This window comes from Gossypium hirsutum, chromosome A10, assembly GCF_007990345.1.
Source record: "Gossypium hirsutum isolate 1008001.06 chromosome A10, Gossypium_hirsutum_v2.1, whole genome shotgun sequence".
NCBI lineage: Eukaryota > Viridiplantae > Streptophyta > Magnoliopsida > Malvales > Malvaceae > Gossypium > Gossypium hirsutum.
The window spans coordinates 22,669,424-22,688,581 of record NC_053433.1 but is presented as its reverse complement, the minus strand read 5'-3'; the positions used below and the strand labels follow the sequence as shown (position 1 = coordinate 22,688,581).

Genomic DNA, 19,158 nt, shown 5'->3' with positions numbered 1-19,158 from the left:
TTATTAAATCTGTATAATTTTTTTACCATTATTATCATTTAAAAAAGAAAAAAATTGTAATAAATTTGCCACGCGAAGCGGGGCAATTATAGTTACTAAAAAAAAGTGAAGTTCAAAATCCCGTTATGGCGTTATCAAAACTTAATTAAAGAAAAAACAAAAAAAACTGATCTGCTGTTAAGGAAAACTACTTATCATCATCGGCTCAAACGTTAAAACTCTTGATGGACTGCCACCATCCCTTTCAAACTGCTAACCCTAAAAGTAAAAAACAAAGGTACAGAAAACACGTAATTAGATCAGCAGATCGTTATTTCATAATACTTCTCACCCACCATTGGAGAAAACAGTTGAGTAAACATCTAATTTCTAATTCTCAAAAAGTAAGGGTATTTACAACTATTATAATAAAAGGATTAGAATAAAATATCTACAAATTTTGAAATAATGATTCAGTTTTGGCAAACCCTCGTAAGGCCAACCCTTCCATCTTTGTTGATCTATGCAATAGTTTCATCCGTGCTCTGTGATGGAATATTGGTTTGGTCGGTGTCTATTTCCATATCCGAGACAACATTAGGCTGCACAGAAGCTTTAGCATCATCTTCCAGTTCAGGTGGAAGATCTTTTGTTTCTTTAAGGTGTATGTCCATATCAGAGACCTCAACAGTTTCAGTCTTGGGTGACTGAGAAGCCTCGGCGGGATCTTCGGATTGGAGCTTGTTTTGTGTAAGCCCTGGGTTGTTAGATTCATTAGAGATGACTTGTGATGAGGATGGTCCTGTGGGATTCGATTCCATATTGCAGGTCTCAACCTGATGAACCTCAGACTTTTCAGATTGCAGTGAAGATGCACGTGTAAGCCCTGGATCATTCTCAGACCTGGTAGATTCATCAGAGATGGCTTGTGCTGAGGATGGTCCTTCTGCAGGATTAGATTCCTCATTGCAGGCCTCAACAAGGTCAACCTCAGGCCTCTGAGCAAGCTGCTCTTCATCGTCAGTAATGCCAGATTGCGGTACAGATGTCTGAGCTTCTGAGGAGTTTGGTTCAATAATAGAAGCCTCAACATGGTCAGCCTGTGTCTTTTCAGTTCCTAGGAGCTCTTGAGACTGATCATTTTGAACATGTTCTCCCGTAAGGGAGTCCTTGGCGGCAACTTCTGATGAAGTTGCAAGTGTTTCCAAGGGATCAACTTCCATGTCTCTGCCCTGAATACCATCATCACCTTCGCAACCTGCAACTCCTGCTTGAACATGCACTTTACTCTGATCTCCGGGAACAAGCTCCATGCTGGATGGCACAGCAGCAATATCTTCGTCCACGGATGCTTCCAGCTCCAGAGGGTCAACATCCCTTTCAACATGACCATCCGCTACACTCTTAATTCCTGGAGACACCTTCGCCTCACCATGGTTCTCAGGTGCAAAATCTTCATTAGAAGCTTCAGCAGCAAAATCCTGAGAAGATGCTGGTTGTGCAGTGGGCTCTACTTCATTGCTAACATCAACAGACTTAGCATCTACCCTTTCAGCAGCTGATGACTGTTGCAACTCATCATCTGTTGGAGTAAGTGCCCTATCAGTAGAATCAAAAGCAAACAAGTGGACAGGACTTGGAGTAATATTTTCACTCCCGCTAGATGGTTTTGTTTCTTTTCCCAGTTCATTCTCAGTAATAGCAGGAAGCTCCACCATGACTGAACAAACTGGACTTGGAGAAATATTTGAAGTCACAAGAGGAGCATCATCAACATCAGGTTTTGTGGACATTGCGGCACTTTGAAGGTTGTCAACCTCGAGGACAGAGGGTTCTGGATGTGATTTCAAAGGAGGCACTGCTTCAAGTTCAGAATTATTCTCAACCATAGCGGGTGCCTCCACTGAACCCAACTTATCTGAAGAAGGTTCTAATTTGCATTTGGAAAATTTCTCAACCATAACAGGTCTGTCCACTGTACCTGACTTATCTGGAAAGGCAGTAATAGGTAAAGACTCTTCTGGATGGTCGGTAACATCAAGCAATTTAGTTGCATTCAGTGCAGCTTCAGCACTTTCGACATTAAAAGAAGATTCTGACTCTATAGCAGAAGGTTCCATGTCGCTTTCAGATGGAATTGCAATCTGATCAGGAAGAGATCTAGCTACTGAATGGTCTGAACTCAAGGGAACTACTGCAGTCACTCCAGAAGACTCACTAGCAACATGAGCCCTCGAAGAACTAACATCAAGCGAAGCTGAATACGAAGATTCCAAGGAAGGTTTTTCTTTGTCTTCAGAGCTGGCCACTTTAGGCTCCATCACAACAGAAGTAGGTGGGACCACTCTAGAACCATTACAAGCATCACTGGCTTTTGTAGAGTGAATGGTGGATTCACAATCTATTTCAGCAGCACTATGATGATCTTTACAATCAACCTCCATGCTGCTCTGAGTCATTGAAATTTCACGGGAAAGCTGTCTAGGAACTGAAAAGTTCTCAGGCCCTGTAGCAGGCTGGCACTGAATGACTCGACAAACACTTTCTGTCATAGAAGTCATAACCACAAGAGGAGATTTCTCTGCAGACTCTTTAGCATAAGCATCCATCCTGGACCGTTCACTGTTCTTGTCCTGAAAACTATCAGAAACAGGAACTGCTATTTCAAAAGGCGTTTTAGCTGGCTCAGATGATTGTGTTTCTGAGGGTTTAACTTCTGGATCACGAACTTCAACATTGTCAATCTTGGTAGTTTGAACTCCCGCAGACAATTGCTTCCCACCATCAACTTCTGTAGCAGAATCCCTGTTGGCGGATTCAGCAGTAAAATCTTTCAAAGAAGACAACTTGGTCTCACAGGGATCTACTACCATATGGCGAATCTCAGCAACATCACCCTCCTTATCTCGAACCACCGGGGATTGTAGCAAGGCTCCACCATCTTGTGGAACAAGCTCTATATCAGCAGATTCAGTTGTACTAGAAAGAACTGGCTCAGGTATAGGGTTCTTAGAGTCATTTCCCCCAGATTGACCCTCCACATCTCGGTTTTCAACAGGAGCATCATCCAAAGTAGCGGCCTCATGGGTTGGAGTCATACCTTCAACCACAGAACTAGCTTGATGATTGTTTGAGTTTTCTATAGTTTCTGGACCTTTAACAACAATGGATTCAGTCCTTATAACCATAGAAGGCACGACTGACTTGTCAAAGGAAAGATCACTCAAAGTAACAACAGATTGATCTGAAACAGATGTTTTGATAGGAATATCATTAAGACCATTTCTAGAACCAGTTTGAACACCAGTAGGAGCAGGAGCTCCTTGAGCTGCATCTTTCACATCGTCAGCACTATGAGGATGTGTGCTATTAACCTGCACATTATTATCTGTAACTAAATTTTCATTTGAAATCTGTATTGATTTTGCAACGTTGTCTGAGCCACTGTGGGTCTTGCATTCAGGCTTCAAAGAATTAGCTCTCTCAAGAACAGGGACCTTGATCGCAAGAGATGCATTGTCCTCCAGTTCTTTTGTATCAGCTTCAGTTTCGGAATGCTTTTTGCTTTTTTCTTTTGGAACATCACAAGCTGGAGCAGTTTTTACGGGAGCTGGTGTGCTGACAGCTGGTTTACCATCTAAACTTTGGTTCTTCACTACCTCCTCAAATGCCTTACTTGCAGTAGGAGTATTTTTTCCCTCACTCCCAGCAGGTTCACCAATTTTAGTTTTTGATGAGCAGGTTTCAGAGAAAATCTCCTTCATCACTCGGGCAACATCATTCACATCAGGAGTCGGAATTCGACTAAATGCTGGAATTGCACCAGTCACTTTTCTCTTCAAATCATGACCAACTGAAGCACCAGGAGAATGGATTTCTGATGCATGTACCTGAGTGACATTGACCAGTTCATGAGGGCCAGAATCTTGATTGCTATTCCCTGCAGTAGTTTTATTGACCAATAAATTCTTTGATATATTCAGGGGCTGAGAATTTACTTTCAAGTCCTGGCCAGATGAAGCATCAGGAGTTGCAGGTTTCCTTCCTCTGCGCCTAGGTGCTTCTGCCCTGTGTGTGGCCTTACGACCTGGCCTTCTACTTTGAACAGATTCAGCAGGACAAGCAGGGACAGAATGAGGTTCAGAAGCAGCAAGAACACAAGTTGGATAAGGCTCAGAGCTGGGAGCAATCTTTTCACTAGAACTTGGTATGGTTTTATTGGCACCTGCTAAGGGAGTTGATGCATGCAAAGAATCTGTTGTAGCAACAGAAACTAAAGATACAGGTTTCCCAATTGAAAAAGTTGACTGCACTTTATCTTCAGAATTTTGATTCTTTACCACTTCAACTGAGGTCTGACAAGGAGCCACAGCCACTGCACCACCTAGGTTACCACATACTTCGCTAGATGTAGCTTTCTGAGAGCTGCATTCAGATGAAACCCCTGAAATCATGGAAGCCTTCTCATGCATATCAGCTTTTTGAATTTTTCCCAGAGCAGGGCCTGCAAAAGTCTCATATTGAGTTTACAATACAATACCCATCGAACTAATTATTAAAGAACACAAGAAGCAACGTCCTTACCTAGGATTAAGGCTGTACTATTGTGCACTTCCTGTGAGACTTCTGGCTGCTTGCTTTGGGGTAAATTATCATGTTCAGAAGAATGTTTATCCTGACCAGTTAGGGTAGCAGGTGCATTAGTTACCAGTCCATGCTCTTGGGTAACTTTTGTTGGATCACAAGCATCATTTACTTGATTGCCTCCCATCACAATGACTTTATTTGGTAATGCCACTGAAGACTTATCCTGAGCTTGAGGATTCAATTTTGAATCCTGGCCAACAGAAGCATCTAGAGGAGCAGCTGATATTTTTGCCTGTTTCTTTCCCCTACGCCGAGGTGCTCCTGCCCCAATCTGAGCCTTACGGCCTTGGCCTTTCACTTGGACAGGTACAGTAGGGCAAGGAAGAGTTGATTGAGAAATTGGGGCACCTGAGGAAGTATTAAGTGTCTGAGAGTTCAAACTAAACCCCACATCAGATGGATGATTGGTTCCCGTAGTACAATCCATACCAGCAGAAATAGGCACAGGATTGGTACCCACGGCCATGGGAGCACTTAATACACCAGGAACAGTTCCACTAGTAGCAACAGCTTTACTATCTGGTGGAATGACTGATTTAATCTGAGATTGATCATTTGTTTCTGGAACAGGACCAACTAAAGCCTCAACGGCAGGGCCCAATGCTGGCTCTTGTTTCTTTCCCCTTCGACTAGGTGCCTGTCCTCCACTTTGAGCCCTTCGACCTTGTCCTTTTGATTCTACTGGTGGAGAGAATCCAGGTGGGGTAGAGTCATCAGGAATGGCAGAAACAGAGGGTGCACTTGGCGGCAAGTTCAGAGAAACTCCGGTACTATTGTGAGAATCTGGAGCAGGAAATGCTGATGAGCTATCATCTGCTGCTTTCTGTAACCCAACATCCAATTTACCGGTTCCATAAGGTGCTGGAAACACTGGTGTATTGGGAGATTTCTCAGCAGTTGCTCTTCTTGGCCTTCCACGGCCCCTTTTAGATGGTGGTGTTACATCTTTGCTCTGCTGCTGTGGCTGATGTGCAAGCTCCACCTGAACTGGTTGTGGTAGTGGCAGAGTCGGAGCTGGAGCAGGGGCTGGGGCAGGAGCCAGAGCATGAGGTTCAGTGCTATTAACAGTCCCTGCCAAAGCATTTTTTGCCAGGTTCCTCTCAACAGCTTCTTCCCTTAATCCTGAGGATCCAGGTGAGTCAACTTGACACATTTTTTCAAACTCCTCTTCTGTCCATTGCTCTTCATATGAACGCACCTAATATAGCAAAAGTTTTCAGATTAATATTAAATGCAAATTCATACTGGATTAGGAGGCAGCTGCAACAAGAAGAAAAGCTCTATATATGTGTGTAAGTATAAAGTAAGAAAGAGGTAAAAGACAACAAACCTCCCTAGCTCGTTTGCCCCTCCCATAGTGCTGAGTATCAAGAGCACCAAGAGATTCACCCTTCCGCTTTACCCCAACATTAGGCTGTGCCCCAGACTTTTGTATATCATACAGTTTCATTGCTTCATAAAAATCTTTTAAGTCATCATCTGTAACAAGACGAGATGGTAAAGGGGGTAAAGGCTTGGAGCCATCCATCCCTAATCCAAATACCAACTTCTTCCACTTTGCCTGCATGTTTGTATATATAGAAAAGTGGAATCAAAATAAAAGTAATACAACAGCTAAAACATGCTTATGCTGAACATGAACCAAAACAGCCAGTCCAATTGACTTGGATGCATACCGTCTCTTCTTCCTGCCTTTGTTTATCAACTGATTCAAAGACATCAATCTCAGATTCACTGTATCGCAAAGATAATATCAATATCAAAATCATGCAGGTAACAAAAGGCTCATAAATATTATTAGAAAGTAATTTTCATGTTGAATTACGGCACAGCAATAAATTTGGTTCAGTACAAAAGATGAAAATATCTAAAAGAACAACACAGTGAATTCTAGACATAACCTAGAGCAGGGAGAGTAAAATTGATTAAAAAAATAATACCTGCGGGCCAACATGTCATTTAAAGCATCATCATGTAACACTGGGGCAGCTTCCTCTTTCTTGCACTCTCGCAGGAGGGACTCTAAGTACTCCCTACGGTCCTCAGCACTGTCAACAAAATCACAGAAATTTCCTTAAGAGCATGAGTCAACCCTCTTGAATCTGCTTGTGCTCTATGCAATAAAACTATAGCTCAACAAATAGCAGGAGTTACCTTGTATTATTGTCAAAGAAACCGGCAGTGATACTCTGATTAGCAACTCCTAATTTGTGTTCAGCAGCAGCTCTGACTTGTTCTTCAACTGTTTGAACCTTATCAAAGAAAAATAATCAAACTCAATTAAAAAATCAGCACCACCCACTGAAAGAGTAAAAGATAAATATCATAGTGTTCACAAAAGGGTACTTGACCCCAAACACTAATTGAGCGAAAAGGAGCATACTGTTTCAAATCTTAAAACAAGTACATCCTTCTTCTGGCCAATCCTATGAGCTCTTGCTTGCGCTTGCAGGTCAACCTGAACCAACCAAAAATTTTAAAATTCAAAATCAGTATCTGAAGAAACTCTAATAAAGTAAATGTAACTTCCTATACAACCTGAGGATTCCAGTCAGTATCGAATATTATCACGGTATCAGCAGCTTGAAGATTGACTCCAACACCACCAGCTCGAATACTGACAACATGATAAAATGTCAGAACTACAAGACAATAGTAGGTAGTAAATCAACAGATATACATGCAACCTAACAAGCATTAATTGTTTAGGCAAGGTAGTTCCGTTTCATACAGTCCTCTTCTAGTAGATTTTCTTTTCAGCCTCCCAAAATTAAGAAAATCTTTGCTCAAAGTGAAAAGGTAATTTCCAACAGGAGGGTTGACAGGCATAACTTTTACACAAGAGAATGTTGAGTATTTAACTTCTAAGTTCAAAGATGCCTAATACATATTAGCCATCCAAAACTTAAATCCAAGTGGCCCTTTAACGTCTCAACCTTGCCCATATAATCCCCAGGACATAACAAGAGTAGAGGATATTACAGAGCATGCTTGAAATTTCTCAACTAGTATTTTCCTCCTTACTCTCCTCCTCTACAAGGTTCTAATCCCTGGTCTCAATCCCCAAAGAAGATTATCAGTTAAAAAGCTGGTGCAGGTCAGAAACAACACAAGCATAGATGAGCTTTTTTTGTGTGTGTGTTTTGGATGAATGGGTGTTTGGTATTCTTTATCCATATAGGGCTTAGAGACAGAATTACCTGAGCAAAAATATGAAAAAAGTGGAACCTTGTTGATTAAACTTTTCAATAAGTGCACCACGATCATTCCCTGATGTATGCCCATCCAACCGTAGGTAACGATACTGTTTAAAGGTGAGATAGTCTTCCATAACATCTAGTAGCCTCGTCATGGTGGAAAAGAAGAGAACCTACAAATGTCAAATTGCAAGAGTGAATCCTCAATGAATTGATCATGTCAGTAAAACCAATATAATTGCAAACATAAACTGAAGGAAGGAGGTGGAGGTTCTCTCATGGAAAATCAAAGACAGTCATGCTAAAACTGCTTCTTACGCATTCCAAGATTGAAAAGAACAAAGACAGCTTAATCTAGAAACGCCAAATACCATCAATGGCACCATGAACTTGAACAAAAATAAGACAAAACAAACAGTTATTGAAATTGAAAAGCAAACAAAAGCATTACAAGATTTCCAGCATATACAAACGGTATTAATCAACAACATATTAATGCAAAAGAAAGAAAAAGAAGGCCCAACTCAGCATCAGGAATTCTCATGCAAACAGACTACTAAATTACAGAATCCAACTAAAGATGGCTTCTAGAAATTATTAGATCTTAGCATAACTACATAAGAAGATTTGCCTACCCGATGATCAGTTGCCTTCAACTTGGGGAGTATTCGATCTAACATCTCAAGCTTGCCACAAAGCCTAATAATTGGCGGCAAATAATGCTGTGGTATTAAATTATCAACCTACAAAATTTTATCCAAAAGTTAGGTTTATACCAATAGAGAATTTTGTACCATCCATGCTGCAACTACTGATATTCCTAGTTTTACTTCAAGAGAATAACCAAGGGGACTGTATTATCTTCAACTGTTCTTTTTTCCAACTTATCAAGTTATCAAACACAAAAATAAATAATTAACCACTGATTTGTTCCAGAAATTAATTACATAAAGGAGATAAAAAAAGGTCTATAGGAAGCTTCAGAACAGAGACCATCTAATACTTTCTCATCTTTTATCTTCCAGAATTCATTATCAACAGCAAACTAAGCATTAGTAAATAGGGAAAGGACATGCCTCCTCCACATGAAGCTGGCTGAGATATGGATGATTGCATATATTACGAAGCTCCATAACAGAGTTGTGTACGGATCGAGCCTGCAAAAGGAGATTGGAATTAGCAACAGCGAATGTCTAAAAAGTTAGGTGATTAGAATTTGACTATGCATGCGAGTAAATGAGAATCAAACGTCCTAAAAGGAACCTTTGAATTTCCGATTGCACCAAGATTTTCTTCAACCCTCTTCATCAAAAGTTTTTGATAAGCAGAAGCTTCGCATCTTACAAGCCTCTCAATCTTCTCAGGAAGTTCATTTTCAACCTACCAAAAAAAAAAAGATGCAAATCAATTAGCAGTAAGCACATAATTTTGATAACATCCCTGTAAATACAAACCTTATGCTTCAGCCTTCGAAGTACAAAAGGACGAAGAACTTGGTGTAGACGGTTTATGATCAACAAATTTTCCTCCTCAGATAGTAGGGCCTAGTTAGAAACAACCAGCAATAAGCACATAATTTTGATGATAGTAGAGCAAATAATGTTCAGGAAGTTCACTACTTACTTCATCAGCAGAATTATCCCCGTTACTCTCAAATGGCTTGTTGAACCACTGAGAAAAATCCTCTGATGAGTTAAATATATTAGGCAATAAGAAATTGAGCAATGCCCACAACTCCTCAAGATTGTTCTACACAAAAAGATAAGTTTAAACTTAGTCATTACATTAGCATCAACACCAAAAACTGCAGCAGGAAGTACGGCTGGGTCACCTACAAGGAAGTGACAGCAAGCAGCCATTATAAATGTAGAATGAAAAATATATATTGAGAAAATTTCAAATAAAATAATCTGTAACCTGTAGTGGAGTTCCAGTCAACAGCAATCTATGAGAGCTCTGATAGTGCTTTAAGTCTGCATTCAACTTGCAAGAAGCATTTTTTATCCGGTGACCTTCATCAATTATAATATAGTGCCAATGAATTTTGCTCAACTTTGGTCTATCATGCTTGTTCATTAGATACTCATACGTTGTCAAGAGAATGTTAAATTTCTGGTGTACAATCCTCTCCCTGCAGCAGAAATGGATAACCAGGCTTATATATTCTAAAGTAACAAAAAATATTGGATAAGAAAGGTTTTTCTTCATGTTGATGTCATTACTTGAATAATCTACGCCTCTCCTCCGGAGGTCCAGCATAAACAATTTTGTGTATTTCAGGAGCCCAGAAATTGATTTCCGATTCCCATCCAGGCAGAACTGAAGATGGTACAACCACTAAAAATGGTCCTCTATCATTTTTGGTTTCCATTAGGTAACAAATAAGAGAAATAACCTACAAACACACACAAAAACAAAACAAATGCAGAAATTAGACAACAAATTATATAATACATGCAATCAAGAGAAGATTCAGAACCACTGATACCTGAACAGTTTTCCCAAGGCCCATTTCATCAGCAAGAATGCCATTCAGATGATTATTGTAGAGTGAAACCAGCCACCTAAGGCCATTCATCTGATACCTGAACATCAAAGGTATAACTTTAAGAAATTTCAATCAAGATAATAAACGCAGCACTCCCTATGCCAGCCAGTCTGAAAATAGGTATTGTTGGAGAAGTGCATATTTTACTTACTCTCTTAATTTCCCACCCTTAAGAAATCTTGGTTGCTCACTGATGCTTTCTTTTATGCTGCAAAAAAGGTTTTATAAACCTTTCAGAAAATGAAAATAATTTGATACTAATTAATAAAAGACTTCTCAAATAAAATGGCCTCAAGACATCCAAAGTTCCATTGATTAGAAAAATGAAGCAGGAAAAAAAGGCAAATGTTCTACCTATGAGCCATCAGGTAGTACTTTTCATTGCTTTCCATGTAATGCTGCAGACAGATTTACCATAAGAAAAAAAATCAACATATGAAATGAGATGAGCAAAAACTTGTGGAAGGTAAGATAGGAAGCAACTGCACAAAATGCACAAGAAAAAAACTTGCCTTTGCCTCATCTTCATTCTCAATAGCAGTGTCATTTTCATCAAAACTTGTAGTTCGCATCTCATCCATATTATTCTCAAAGCAGCTTGCCATAGCCTTCGCATCCCGTAACTTGGATCCAAGCTTTTGAAGATATTTCTCAGTTTCTTTCAATAGTTGCTTAACACGATCTGATTTAGCATCCTGTAAAACATCATGAATGATGGTAAGAATAAGATGAAGCACTTTGGACCACCAAAAGCTAGTAAGTGTAAACTAACCTGAACCATTCGCAAATAACCCTCTACATCATTGATTTTGAGTAAGTTAATCTTCTCACGCTGAATCCTGTCAATCTTCTCACGATGTATACGCTCCTTTCTCTTATGGAACTCCTTCACATATCTATTGATACCTTTCCAACGTTCCCTTCTAACTTTAAACACATCATCCAGCCTCTCCCTGAGGTTTCAACATACCAAGCAAGTAAGAAAGGAGGTGGTAGCTTTATCTAATGCAACCAGATGAGAGAGAGGCATTAAATTGTAAGAAAAAGAAAAAGTGGTAAATACTTGTGAACTTCTATCTCACTGAAAAACTCCTTCTGCCTCTCACGTATTCTCTTTTGTCGCTCTTCTTTCATTCTCTGCTCATATTTCTCGAGTTGTTTTATCCTTCTACCATGTCTATGTTTCTTGTATGATTTCAGGCGTTCCATATCATTTGTAATGGGTTTAAAAAAGTTGTTCAGAAAATCACTGCCAAATTTAAGAATAGAATGTCAAACATAAAATCATATCAAGGACACAACCAAACTAACTTTGCTATGACCTTGGTAACAACAAACCAAGATAAGAAATACAAAAGATACTAACTTAATGGCAAATCTATAAGGGAATTACCTCCTTAGGCGACATTGAAGCTCCAATAATTGGAGTTTCTTCAACTCTATTACACTTTTGGTTTTTCCAGATATATCTTCAGATGAGCTCACATTTCCCTACATGTGAATGTATTAGTTGCTAAAACAATTTACCCGTGCAATGCTAGACCCAAAGTGAAACCATGCATTTCTTTGAACCCCTTATTTATGATAGAAGTTAGGCAAAAGGTGAGGTAAAAGGACAGAACCACGTAAGCTTATTGCACATGTTGAAAGTAGAAAATAAAGATAACTTGACAACACCATAAGGTATCAAGAAACGCATAAACAATCAGTTCCTAACACCACAAATTTCAGTTAGAAAAAGAAGTTCAAATGAAATATGCAAGGCCAATAAATAAATTAATTAACAATTCTCAAAAAATGCGTGAAGCCCTAACTTGGATGATTGACCTAAACGTTAGTATGCAGTCCAATGAGCTCTTAATCAATAGATCCATGCAAAAGAAAAATATCATTTCACTCAAATAGCAAATTTTGCAAGCTTAAGTACCAAAATACCCATTTCCAGTCAATAAGAAAGATTTATCCAAAAAGAATAAATTCTGTTAGCCATCTGCAATGCTAAATCTATAGTCAAAGCATTTCTTCAACCCCCCCCCCAACAACAAAAGCATGGGAAACATGATAAAAGCTATGCAAAAGACTTTGAAAAATAAAGAAAGAACCATTTTGTTCTAAAAGGATAATATTCAACACATATGGTGAACAGTTAAAAAGAAAATTTGACATCATCATTATGTATCAGGAAATGCATAAACAATGGATTCCTAAGAACACAAAGTTCAGGGAGGAAAAACGACGCTCAAACAAGTATGCAATGTTAATTAATAAAAGAGAAAAAAAAAAACTCTAAAGATGTCCAAATTCCTTGATTGTCTTAATTACCTACACCACAAGTTCTTATACCATATCTCGTGATTCTTAATCAATTGTTTCCAAGCAAAACAGATGAATTCCACCCGAGTTTGTAAGCTTAAGAACTAAAAATCACCCATCACGCAACAAAACCTATTTCACCCAAGTTCATAAGCTTGAATACTAAAATCACCCATTTCTAACCAATAAGATGGCATTACCCAAATGTTAAGGATGAATTCCTTTTGCTATCTAGGACATAGACTATGATTCAACATCCAAATATAAAGCCATTCCATGTGCTATCATAAGAAATAGACATTTTTGTAGATACAAAATACATACAAAATTAAAATAGAAAGTTAATTTATTAGCAGAATAGAAAATATAAAGTTAATTTATTAGCAGAATAGAAAATATGTGGTGGTCTTCTTCTTAAGTTTTAACTTTGTATTCCAAGTCTCACTCAATTTAATGAGAAATTTTCCTTTCTACTAGCAGTGCACAAATATTAGAGTGAATAATAATATCCTTAACAATCTTGTGGGATGGCTTCACAGAAATCAGAAAGAACTTGTTATTAAAATGTACCAAGGAGTTAGAAGAAAGCCTTAACAAACCTTTAATTTCGTGAAACAGGTAATAATTCTTTGCCTTGTTTCTTGCTGTTTTGCAACCCACTTCTGCTCAGCTAAGAACTTCCGTTTCTGCTGATCCATAATCCATTTCTCCAACATTGTATACTTTGGAGATGGCAATGAATCAGTTGACACAGATTTATCCTCATCTTGCTCTGTGGTAAAACAGACACCAGTTCTTAGCATTCTGTTAATTGGAATAACTTGGGCCAAATCAGATTAATCTTGTTTAAAATTCAGAGAATTTTTGAATCCTCAGCACCCCATACCACATCACAAAAGCTAACATCTTCAAAACTAAAAGGCTTAAAGATTATCATTTCCATTCTAATTATACTAATATATAAGAAGACAAGTGGCCATTAGCAAAAATGATATTGACTCAATAAAATTACCCAGACTTTGAAACAGAGGAGCAGTATCTTTTCTTTCTAGCATCAAATCATGCTGAATAGCAGCAGCTGGCAAAGATGCCCTGGAAACCTCATTATGAAAGCCAATTCCAGACCAGCCCATCATTTCAGGGTTCACCTGTTTATTAGCACCCATCATAGATGAGGCTAGATCAGCCTTTGCAACTTGCAAATGGCCATTCTCCATGCCATCCAAATTGTTAGGAACAGTAAAACCATCCTTTGTGGTGGCAGAGTCAGGCTGTCGTGACATTGTAGGTAAGTATGCCTGTGGTTCCACTGCCTCGTGGCTCTGAAGATCAGCCTCTGCCTTCCTTGTAGCTAGAATATGTTTCCTTTCCTCCACAATTGCTAAAAGATCAGAAGTTGGGCCATTAGTCTCCTCCACTTTTAATTTTTCTGCTTCTTTTGACAAGGAATCAGCCTCTGGAAATCTTCCGATAGATGTCAAAGCTGGAGGTACATTATTCATCCTTCCAAATGACATTGCAACTTCAGATATGCTACTTGGGTCACTAGAAGTCTGTGCTTTGCCTCTATGGTCATTCAACTCTTTGCGAATGCCATCTGTATTACCAACTGATGTTACCAAGTGAGTGGATATACACTTCTGAAAATGAAATCTGTAAAACAAATAAATAATATAAACCTACCTTCCCTAGGAAATATGTTTCCAAGCGCAATTTCAAGATGCAGCTTCTTTGGCATCAAACCGTTTCTGCAAGTGGACAACCACAAGTTATGCAGAAAAATAAAAATAACAGACCACGATAACCATTATTACCACCTGAACTATTGCAATACCTGAAAGCTAGAAAAACAAGGCACTGGGCTCTAAGCTGTTTCAACTGGTGTTCCTTGAAGGGCATGCTAGATAATGCGGCAGATTGAGAGACAGGAGACATTCCCGTGTCTCTTGGAGCCATGGCCCTAAGCATAGTCATTTCTGAGGCACTATTTTGTCTGCCAGCCTGCCAAAAAAAGCATAACATTAAATTCCAGCCAATTCATTATACGAATCAGCGACATTTAAAACAACATTTAGAAGCAGTCCAAGTCTAATCATTTCGTTCCTCTCATAAAGGCCATAATAGAGCCCCAGAAATGGCACTGTTATTCTCTTTATTGAAGCCAGTGACTTAACAAAAACATGCATGTAAAGAAGAAAACAAAATGAGTACCTGAGCTATCTTATTTACATCTCCTAACATATTTGAACTGCCTCCATCATGTTCTAAAACTTTTCCAGCAGAAAGTGTTGAAGACGACCCATCAGGACTTGCTACAGAACTTTTGGATAACCCATGCTTCTGATTCTCAGAACCACTAAATTGGCCTAAACCTGAATATGCTAATTCTCCTGCATGATAGTTAGATGGGGCAGACAATCCTCCTTGAACCTTCCCAAAAGAACCTGAAAGTTAAACGACACCAACAATGTGATAAAAATTCATGGATTGAGGAGATTGGAAATTCAGATGCATTTTTGGAAGTCTCCAAGCTCAGTCAATTCTTATTCACCATCACTCTATAGGTATTAGTTAGTCACCATCAAGAAAATGAGTCATTCTCAAATTTCATCAGGCAATGAGAAGGGCAGAAGTTCACAAATTTGAGTGGACCAGACCAAAAAAGTAGAAACATTATCCAAGATATCAGATAACATAGTCCACAACAGAACTATATTGGGTCCCAAATATAACTGAGCTTCAATAAACCTTTATCAGATCCACACCGAAAAAAAGAGCAACCCATACAGGATTTCATCAGCAAACAGAATATCTAACTCAAACCTTTTTGCGTAGATAAAATTGAAAAGAAAAATAAATAAATAAATAAGGAAAAACACACACAAACCAGCCTATTAAATCCAAGTCTATTAAAATATCTAACAAGTGCACGCAAATTCTAACTTTTCAAAATCCAAAGTCGATTCTTAGTTTCTTACCTGGCATAAGAGATGCATGCATCAACTGCTGAGATGCAATTTCTGCTGTTATGTTGCCAGAAACATTTGGAGAAAACCTGTGAAGTTGAGATCTGTCAAAGGGTAACCCAGCCTTACCCTTGGAAGAAAAAATTTCATGTGCACCAGGTAGTCCACCTTGCTGCTGTCTTGGAACATTTTGAGCAGAAGAAACTTCCAACTCTTCAGGATACTTTGAACTAGGACCGCGTAACATCATATTGCTAATGTTTGTCGAATCTACCAGGTTTTCTGTTACATTTTGACCATCCTGTCTACCTCTATGCATTGATCTCATATTTCCAGGCGAGGATGGAAAATGCTCCATTTGACCACTACTTGGGACCATGTTGTAGTTAGCAGGGGCAGATGTTTCAGCCTTATTCATCTTCCCTTTCCTAGAATCAATGACAGCATTGAGAGATTCATCAAAATTTGGTTCCAATGGTGATGATGAATCACCCCTCTTTCTTTTAGTTGCACCCTTCTTGCTATCATTTTGATTCATTTGTTTCTCTTGTGATTGTGAGTTAGCAGACCTGGTGTCCAAACTTGAGGGGCTTCCATGATCAAAAGACTGACTACCCCTATGCGTTGCAGCTGCTTGATGATACTCATGTCCAGCCATGCTTGGGCCAACAGGCGGCCTGCTGAATGAAAATGGATCAAATTTAGGTATCTCGTTTTGGGTTGCTCCTGCTTTAGAATCTTTTGGAACTGAAACAGCCTGAGAGGATCCTGAAGAAAAGAATCTCATTTATAAATGGTTAGTTCAATATGCCATGCAACAATGAGGATGCATCTGTAAAAATTTGCCATGAGATGCTAAATGAAGTTTGATTAACAGCAATTTACCAACATATTGCCCAGATGTAGAATCCACTATTTGTGACCCAGGAAGCCGTGATGATTTCAAAGCCTCAAGGTCAAGACCATGTCGATTGATAACAGTCTCCATTGCCCTTGAATAAAGAAAATTATGTCAGGCAAACTAGCAGACATTTTCAGAGAAAGGGCGGACAACCTCAATGATAATTTGAATAGAAGAACAATCTATAGATTTGAATACTAAGTTCAAAACTCCATTGCAACCACGGAGATAAATCCATGTACAAGGACAGAGTACAGCGGGAGGAAATGGAGAATAAAGATATATCAGTTGTAATTTGAAATTTAGGTTACAGTGTACTTCAGTTCAAGCTAGAAAATTTAACCATGAAATCCTGGAGTGTGATATATAAATTTAAACAGCAATTGTCACATACATGAACAACGCTAAATTTAAACACATTTTTACTATAATTCAGAAGCTAGAAAATAAATCATCTTGCATCCATTTAAAGGTAATCAAAACTAGATTACTAGACTTCAAGTGTCAAATGATGATCAAAGCAAACAATGCGCAATCAATCAAATTTATTTATTAGATCCACCATTATCTGAATTAACTCAATTCGCCAAATTGCTATCTCCATCTAGATGAAATAACTTCGGCACATTCTCTCACTAGGTTACAAGATCCAATGTATTTTATATGAAGAGTTAATGAACCTCGAAGTCTCAAACCATGCGTCACCTTGATATTACTTGAAACGGCATTGAATGTTCTTTCCCACTAGATTTCATGTGTTGCAATATCTAAAACATTCGTGAATAATAAGAATCAGCTTCCATATAAATGGTATTAAAACTTAGAGCTAACTCTGTTACTAGCGCACAATAAATACCACTTAATTGACCCAAAAAAGTACACATACCACGTAAAGTTTTGTTGCCAGCTTTGAAGGCTCATCTTTAGAATCTTGTATGAGCTTATGCAGAAACTTTGCCGCCTCGAACTCCACATTATGTGAAGAAGACGCCATCTCCTCCTATGAGGTACAAAATCAATAGCCAATAATCAAGCAAAAATTTCAATCTTTGCTTTCTCACACCAAATTTGCCCTTGGATAACAATAGTAATTTCCAACAGTCATCTGATTCCTTCGGAAAAAAAAAACAAAATTTCGGTCCCACATGTAATCATAAACAAGCTCAAGATCAATAAATTAAAACACCAAAGCACTGATAAAGGGACGGAGACTTAAGATGTCCTAGTTCAGTAACACATATTTCTCATGGAAGAATATCCAAAGCTGAAAATCAGCAAATTAAGCTCCCATACTATCTTATCCGACATAGTACTGTGAATTTCAACAAAAAAATCTGTTTGTTTCTCGAGAAAATGTTCGTTCCTTTCCGCGGAAATTCTATTTCAGCGGCGAACAAAAAGAAAACGAAACCCTAAATGAAGGAAAAATGGTTAAGAAAACCAAAAAATAAATAAAATTACCTGGTCCAATATCGAAGAGCTTAAAGGTCAGCTACATGTAAAGAATGAAACTTCTTTAATTTAAAAAAGAAAAAGGAAAAATAGAGAGATTTTTTTGGTTTTGAAGGAATGAAAAAAAACAGAAGTGTAAACAAAAGGTTCTTCCCAAACACGTACCTTTTAACTCGCATGTGCCGAGTTTCTTCTAACGCAAATTACGCATTTACCCCTTCAGTGCTTTTGTATTGTATTTAATTTTAATTCTTGGGCCAAATGCCTATGTGTTAGCGCTGTGCTAATTATCAAATTGTTTTACCTATATACACCAATTTATTTAGAAAATAAATTTTCATTGCTATTTTACATTTAAATATCAGTTAATAATTTTAAATTAAATTATAATAGATTTACATGTCCTACAACTTTTCGTTAATCTTATAATAATACTTAAATGTGAATATAATTTATAATTATTTTTTTTATCGTTTAAGTAAAAAATATCAGAGAAATTTAATCAAATGCTACAGTGACCTAATTGAAAAACTTGTAAAAATATATTTTATAATAATTCTTATCAACAATTTTATACTTTTTATAACAAAATGTTAGAAAAAACAGTTACTATTACTAAAATTTCATCCTAAAATTTCACGCCGAAACTTATTACTTGCTACAACAAATTTGTTGGATAAAAGTGGCAAAATATATCCTATAATCATATTTATTCATTTAATATTTGATTTTTAATAAAAAAAGTATTGATAAAAATTTCAGTGACAAGTATCCTAGAATTTCAAACACTGAAACTTACTATTTGCTACAATAAAATTGTTGGAAAAAATGGTAAAATATATTCTTTAATCATATTTATTCATTTAGTATTTGATTTTGAATAAAAAAGGTTGATAAAAATTTCAGCTACAAGTATTCAGAATCAGAGTTTTTAAAAGTAAACTTGAACCAAGTGTTACATTTGAAAAGAAACTCGGTTAAAATTTGTTTTATCATCATGTTTATGTAGTATTTGTGTTTTTAATGAAAATGTGTTTAGATTAATATTTTTCATTACCGTGTTTGAACTCGATTTTTCTCAAAGCTAAATTTAACTATTTGCAACAATGAAATTGTTGTTGAAATACAAAACTGTAATGGAAGTGCTTGACTGCA

General features: G+C 37.7%; 1 protein-coding gene across 7 annotated transcripts; it reads right to left on the bottom strand.

The window, feature by feature from the left end:
- Window positions 1-294: 294 nt before the first annotated feature.
- Window positions 295-18,144, bottom strand: LOC107895764 (chromatin structure-remodeling complex protein SYD). Of its 7 annotated transcripts, none has more exons than XM_041078994.1 (34): window positions 18,013-18,144; window positions 17,438-17,663; window positions 17,257-17,318; window positions 16,536-16,642; window positions 15,663-16,418; window positions 14,896-15,128; window positions 14,519-14,685; window positions 14,368-14,432; window positions 13,697-14,293; window positions 13,284-13,456; window positions 11,765-11,862; window positions 11,435-11,620; window positions 11,144-11,324; window positions 10,884-11,066; window positions 10,726-10,769; window positions 10,523-10,579; window positions 10,312-10,408; window positions 10,046-10,218; window positions 9,741-9,954; window positions 9,447-9,572; window positions 9,278-9,367; window positions 9,087-9,203; window positions 8,900-8,980; window positions 8,459-8,566; window positions 7,827-7,996; window positions 7,165-7,243; window positions 7,010-7,084; window positions 6,781-6,878; window positions 6,567-6,674; window positions 6,303-6,360; window positions 5,957-6,187; window positions 4,564-5,824; window positions 3,978-4,483; window positions 295-3,869 (listed from the first exon to the last, which is right to left on the bottom strand). In XM_041078994.1, the coding sequence occupies exons 2-34, from the start codon at window positions 17,543-17,545 to the stop codon at window positions 501-503; spliced, it is 9,978 nt and encodes a 3,325-aa protein (XP_040934928.1). In that variant the 5' UTR covers window positions 17,546-17,663; window positions 18,013-18,144; the 3' UTR covers window positions 295-500. The 7 variants fall into 7 exon arrangements, with proteins under 7 accessions (XP_040934928.1, XP_040934929.1, XP_040934924.1 ...); XM_041078995.1 differs by having other exon boundaries at window positions 13,697-14,281; XM_041078990.1 differs by having other exon boundaries at window positions 295-4,483.
- Window positions 18,145-19,158: the final 1,014 nt, after the last annotated feature.

What these genes read in the sequence shown, in the direction of transcription:
- LOC107895764 (XM_041078990.1), bottom strand. Translation starts at nt 17,545, where the DNA reads ATGGCGTCTTCTTCACATAATGTGGAGTTCGAGGCGGCAAAGTTTCTG. An exon ending in CTTGTTTTTCTAGCTTTCAG is followed by an intron (nt 14,433 to 14,518) that starts GTATTGCAATAG and finishes GTCCACTTGCAG; the next exon opens with AAACGGTTTGATGCCAAAGA. An exon ending in TTGTTTTAAGATTTGAAACA is followed by an intron (nt 6,879 to 7,009) that starts GTATGCTCCTTT and finishes TTCTTTGATAAG; the next exon opens with GTTCAAACAGTTGAAGAACA.